Source organism: Phocoena sinus, chromosome 15 (genome assembly GCF_008692025.1).
Source record: "Phocoena sinus isolate mPhoSin1 chromosome 15, mPhoSin1.pri, whole genome shotgun sequence".
NCBI lineage: Eukaryota > Metazoa > Chordata > Mammalia > Artiodactyla > Phocoenidae > Phocoena > Phocoena sinus.
The window spans coordinates 72,537,758-72,544,024 of NC_045777.1; the positions used below are offsets into that span (position 1 = coordinate 72,537,758).

The 6,267-nt window shown below is 54.0% G+C and overlaps 1 protein-coding gene across 1 annotated transcript; it reads left to right on the forward strand.

Moving 5' to 3' along the window:
* Positions 1 to 43: 43 nt before the first annotated feature.
* ORAI3 (ORAI calcium release-activated calcium modulator 3) lies at positions 44 to 5,464 on the forward strand. Its single transcript, XM_032605954.1, has 3 exons — positions 44 to 844; positions 3,756 to 5,125; positions 5,361 to 5,464. The coding sequence occupies exons 1-2, from the start codon at positions 584 to 586 to the stop codon at positions 4,413 to 4,415; spliced, it is 921 nt and encodes a 306-aa protein (XP_032461845.1). The 5' UTR covers positions 44 to 583; the 3' UTR covers positions 4,416 to 5,125; positions 5,361 to 5,464.
* The last annotated feature ends 803 nt before the right edge of the window (positions 5,465 to 6,267 follow it).

Genomic DNA, 6,267 nt, shown 5'->3' on the forward strand with positions numbered 1-6,267 from the left:
GGCGGGGATGACACGAGTGTTCTTTGAGGCCCTGGGAGGAGGGGGCTGTTTGGATGGATCTGGGGGACATAGGTTCTACTGGGCTTCCGGAAATTGAGGATTCAGGGTCTCCTGCGGTCCCTACAATTAGATGAGCTCACTTTCCCGGAGTTCACTGTTAAGGTAGGGCTTTGGAGTCTGGACGTTGGAGGTGTCCAGGTGTACCTGCAGTGGTCCAGAGCCCGGAACTCCCAGTCACTGGCTGGGGCTGGGCGTTCAACTCAGCGGGGCTCAGGCACCTAGAGGATAATCTAAGTGGACTGGGGTCTCGGGGTCCCTCGGGATCTCTGCGGACGGTCCCGCGGCTCCACCCCATCATGTGGCCGCCCCGACTCCGCCTCCGCCCCAGTTCCTGTTTCGGCCTCGGCAGCCCTGCTTCAGCCCCTAGGGTTCCACGCAGACGCCTGCTCTTCCTTCTCCGCCCGGGCCACGTCCTCCTGGGCGCTCACCGTCCGCATCCCCGCTCGTCCCGCCGGGGGATGGGGCCTTCCCCCGGCCTGGGCCGGCCCTGCTGGGGTCCCCGAGGCGACTCGGCCCCGCCTTGATGGACTGGCCCGCCTGGTGCTGCGGCCCCAGGATGAAGGGCGGCGAGGGGGACTCGGGCGAACAGGCCCCGCTGAACCCGGAGGCCGAGAGCCCCGCGGGCTCGGCCACCTACCGGGAGTTCGTGCACCGCGGCTACTTGGACCTGATGGGGGCCAGTCAGCACTCGCTGCGGGCGCTCAGCTGGCGCCGCCTCTACCTCAGTCGGGCCAAGCTGAAAGCTTCCAGCCGCACGTCTGCCCTGCTCTCGGGCTTCGCCATGGTGAGGGAAGGGAAGGGTCGTACAGGGTGGGGGTGAAGCGCAGGGGGGGCACCGGGTTGGGGGCAAAGTGAACGGGTACCCAAGGGAGACAGGGTAGAGGAAAGGGAAGGACCGGTTTTTAAGAGGTACAAGAGGGGTAGCAGACAAGTTACCAAGGAACTCCGCAAGTCCCTTTTTATGGGTGTGTGTGTGTGTGTGTGTGTATGTGTATAAACAGGTCCCTAGCATAAACTGGGCCGTGGGGAGGATAAGCAAGTCCTAAAGGTGTCACAGGGGCCACGTCACGTCATGGGGGTAGACAATCACCAAGGGGGATACATATGCAAGGATAGAGCGAAGTGCTCCAAAAGGAGCATGGTCCAGCATTAGTGGTTACTAGATCCCCACCGGAGGTTCAGCAGCAAATCAGAGCTGGGTGGGGGCTGGGAGGTGGGGTGGTTGAGAGAACAAACTGGATGGAGTGGTCACACCCAAAAGGAGGGCGGCCAGGCCCCAGCAGGCACAGAGGGTGCTTAGTGTAGCCCAGGAAAGCTCTGAGAAGAGAGGATGCCCGTGAGGGAGTCCCTAGCGAAAAAAGCTGCTTAGAAAGCTGATGCAGGATTCTGGAGATGATAAACTCCAAGTGCAGGTGATATCCGCTGACGGTCCCGGGCAGAGGCCTCACAGGAAGTGGGACCGAGGGAGGTCCCAGGGTGAGGAGCAGTTAGCAGACACAAGTCCTGGCTCTTTCCTGCTTGTGGCCAGCTATGTAACCCTGGACAGGCCTCCGCCTCCTCGCAGGCCAGTGGGAAATTGTGAGATCATGGAGGGTGCACCCTCTGTAGCTTGCCAAGTAGCTGCCCCAAGGTGAGCTCATTCTTGTCATCAAACCCTAGATCCAAGCATGTCAGAGCAAGACACACATCAGAATGCCTCAGACTACCTGTTAACGGAAACCACGGCCCAGAATGGGGCAGTGGCTTTGCCTGCCAAGAGCACTCAGCAGCTGAAGGATATAGGATGAACTAGGACCCAGGATCGCTAGACTGTTAATCCAGGGTTTCCCACCATCATGACAGGAAGAAGGAGAAAATGGGCTGGAGGAGGGTCCTCATAGGAACATGAGGGGGATATCAACATGAGGATAAAAAGGGGTCATAGCACTAGGTGATTTGCGTTAGTCTCTGCTCCTTTCTGTGCTACAACCTCTGTATTAGAATGATGAGAGGGAAAGTTTCTACCCCTAAGGGTCATCCTAGGTCTATGGTTTTCTACGTGGGGGTCCGGATCTGCAGGTCAGCTCACCCTTCCTGATGTGGGGTCATCTCAGGACAGGGAGCTGGCTCCCCTTCACCTGTACAGACCGCAGAGGGAAGGGAGCAGCCGCGTGGACCTAGCTGAGGGAGTTGCCCCACCCCCATATCCCCCATGGTCCAGCCTGTTCCCAAGGGGACAATCCGGCCAGCTGCTGGACTTGCACGTTGCTGGGGTGACAGCTTAAGGGCCAGGACCTTCTCTGCAGGATCAAGAGGCCAGATGAGTAGGTTCTGGGGGCCAGACTGGCCCCAGTCCTGCCAGGGGAGGTCAAGCCTGAGTCAGGCTGTGGGAGAAACCAGGACCAGGCCTGGCCCAGATCTCTTGTCTGTGGAAAACACCTGCTAACACCCGCCATGGCCCAATTTCCCAAAATATTCAGCCTTGCCTTCCTACCACCACTCTCCTGGCTCTGCACCTTCCTCCTTCCCCCAGCCCCAGAGCAACCTAATGGATCTTGCAAGAACCAGGCATGGGGAAAGATCCCGATTCTGGAATTCAGATGGCCTGGGTTAGAAAAACATTATATAAATTGTGTTGAACCATCACTAAGTACCAGACACTATGTTTAAGGCTTTTATGTGCATCATCCTTCTATTATCCTATGAAGTAGGTACCACTACTGTGACCATTTTACAGATGAGAAAACTGAGGATCAGAGATGTTAAGACACCTGCCCAGGGTTCCACAGCAAGTAAGTGGCAGGATTGAATTTAGGCAGTCCAGCTCTAGAGTCCAAATGTATACAAGCCTAGAACAGAATCATCAACTCAAATGTTTGCAAAGGCCTTTGGCAATATGGATGCCAAGTTGGCTGGGTGGGGACTGTGGCTATCAAGAGACACTCCTCACCCATCCAAAGGGAGCAGCTATGACTCAGCCCTAGCTGATTGGTGCCATGCAGGAATGTGGGCCTGGTGTAACCAGACCTTCCAAGTTTCCAAGAGGATCTGGAAATAGGAATATTTACATGACATCTCTTGAGTTTTAGAAGTTGGCAACGTAATTCTTTAAAAAAACACACTGAGCCAAGCAAAACATGTTTGCAGGCTGGCCTGGGTTTATGGCGTGCCAATTTGCAAACTCTGGCCTTGGACTTCAGCGTTAACTCTAATAATAACAGCAAACACTTACCTGAGCATACTGTGTACCTCACACTATTCTTATCACTTGATATATATTATCTCATTAAATTTTTAAAACAACCATATAAGACAGGTGGGTGCTGTTATCAATCCCTATTTTCCAGGTGAGGAGACTGAGGCACAGAGAGAACCAAACCACTTGCTCAAGTTTGCACAGCTTGTGGAGCTGAAAATGAACCCAGGCTGCCCCATTCCAGAATCTGTGCTTTTTAACCCCTATGTTATAACAAGATAAGATTGTCAGAAACATGCCATCCAGCCCTCTAGATAGCCAAGTGGGGAAACGAGGTCTGGAACAGGACAGAGCCTTGCCAAGGCTGCCCATTCATTCACTCAACAAAGACTGGGTGCCCTCTCTCTGCCAAGCACTGTTCTAGGTCTTAGGGATACATCAGTGATGTACACCAAGAGACAGAAAACTCCTCTACTGTTGAGGTTATGGGCACTCAACCCATCCCTTCTTGTCCCCACAGGTGGCCATGGTAGAGGTACAGCTGGAGAGCAACCACGAATACCCGCCGGGCCTGCTGGTGGCCTTCAGTGCCTGCACCACCGTGCTGGTGGCTGTGCATCTCTTTGCACTCATGGTCTCCACCTGTCTGCTGCCTCACATTGAAGCTGTCAGCAACATCCACAACCTCAACTCTGTCCACCAGTCTCCACACCAGCGACTCCACCGCTATGTGGAGCTGGCCTGGGGCTTCTCCACTGCCTTGGGCACCTTCCTCTTCCTCGCTGAAGTTGTCCTGGTTGGCTGGGTCAAGTTTGTGCCCATCGGGGCCCCCTTGGGCACACCAGGCTCTGTGGTACCTGCCTCCCAGGTGCCTGAGACTCTGCCACCAGTGGCCGCCTCCCTTAGTCCAGCTTCCAAGCCATCCTCTGCTTCTGTAGCCCCGTCACAGGCTGAGCCACCTGAGGCCTGCCCACCTCGGCAAGCATGTGGCGGTGGTGGGGCCCATGGACCAGGCTGGCAAGCAGCCATGGCCTCCACGGCAATCATGGTACCTGTTGGGCTTGTGTTCATGGCCTTTGCCCTGCATTTCTACCGCTCCTTGGTGGCTCACAAGACCGACCGCCACAAGCAAGAGCTAGAGGAGCTGAGTCGCCTGCAGGGGGAGCTGCAGGCTGTGTGAGGCCGGTGTTAGCCACAGCTGCGAGCACCGCCTCCCTCGGGGGTCAGCCAGAGGCCCCAGGTCTACGGACCCCATCCCCCGCCCTGCCTGGAGCCACTTCCTGTGGCCACTCTCAGGTAGAGAACAGATTCCTGCCCTCAGGGTCCTATGGGCTGGGCCTTGGGCAGCTCCCACATTCCCAGGGATTCTCCCTGTCAGTCTGTCCTATGGGTTTTGGAAAGTCTACTCTACACCTGGGCTGGGAGGAGCAAGGGAGGAAGCGGAAGGTCCTCAGTCCAAGGATCATGCGGTAGGTAGAGGGGAGGCAGGGAGACCCTGTCAGACCTTTGGTGCTGACTCTTTGCCACTTGCCCCCTTATAGAATGTGGAGGTCAGAAGCTTACATACCCACCCAGCTGCCCCAGAAGGCAGCCAATCCTTGCTATACTTTTGTAGAATCTATTTTATGGTTGGCTTTTTTTTTCTTCCTCATCCTCAGATTTTGATGGGTTCCACCCTCTTGCTTTGGTGTTTGGGTAGAGGGATTTGGGTGTTTCTACCCTAGGCATATGTCCAGCCTTTCCAAGGAGGAGCCACCCTATTTGGAGGAAGTTCGAATGCCTGCCCCACTGCCCTAGACCCACACTTATGCTTCTGTATCTGGTTCCTACTCCTGGTTCAGAGCTGGGGTCGGTGTGCCCAGCCTGATCCCTAGCAAGGGTTGGGGTGAGGTTTTTTTTTTTTTTTTTTTTTTTTTTTTTTTTTGCTGTACGCGGGCCTCTCACTGTCGTGGCCTCTCCCGTTGCGGAGCACAGGCTCCGGACGCGCAGGCTCAGCGGCCATGGCTCACGGGCCCAGCCGCTCCGCGGCATGTGGGATCCTCCCGGACCGGGGCACGAACCCGTGTCCCCTGCATCGGCAGGCGGACTCTCAACCACTGCGCCACCAGGGAAGCCCTGGGGTGAGGTTTTAAGGGAGGAGGTCCAGTCCATAGCCCTTGGAATACAGAGCTATTCTGACACTGAATTTTTGATGCACCTAGTTTTGTATAATAAATTGTTTCACACATGTCCCTGTGGCTGTGAATGGGGTGAAGGGGAGGCCTTGTCGGGAACAGCTGACTTGTTCTTAAGAATCAAGTGGAGGCAAGTGTCCCTGGGGGCAGGGCAGGGGTGGAGGAGAGGAGGTTCCAGGTATGACCCCCTTGTGATGCTGACAGGGGCCAGTAGCTTCTGAATGTGGAGACTGAGTTATTCTAAGGCTAAAGGCTTTTGCACTCTTGTTACTGAGCCCAGGGTCTCTACCTCATCCATTGAGGATTTAGTATAAGTTTCTTTTAGTGTAAATTTCTTTCTTGAGTGACTACTACATACTAGGGGCTTCTCATAGGTAATCTTATTTAGCCTACTTATTTAAAAATCACCTCAAGAGGCAAGTCTTTATCATAACCGTTTCAGAGATAAGGGAGCTTCAGCCTAAGAAGGCTGAGGATCTTGCCCAAAGCCACCCAGCTAGTCAGTGAAAACTTAGACTACTTTTACCATCACATGGGGAATGGTTTTATTTGAGAAAAGGAACCAACATCTTTCAACTGGGACAAGAGAAAGGAATCTGATCTCATCACCCATGTTTCCATTATAAATTTATTTTTTCAGCCTCATTTTCCTCAAATTTGTAAAGGGTCCTAATCCTCTCCCAGAAGGATTGATTCTTTTGATGTGAGACTTTGGACAAATCTTTCTCTGTTCCTTAAAATTGTGAATTTGCATGAACCAGGTCTCAAGGGCCTTTCCCACATTGTTTTAATGCCTACAATAGTTCCGCATGACAGTATTTAACATCCATTTTCAGAGAAAGAATCTGAAGCTTTAAG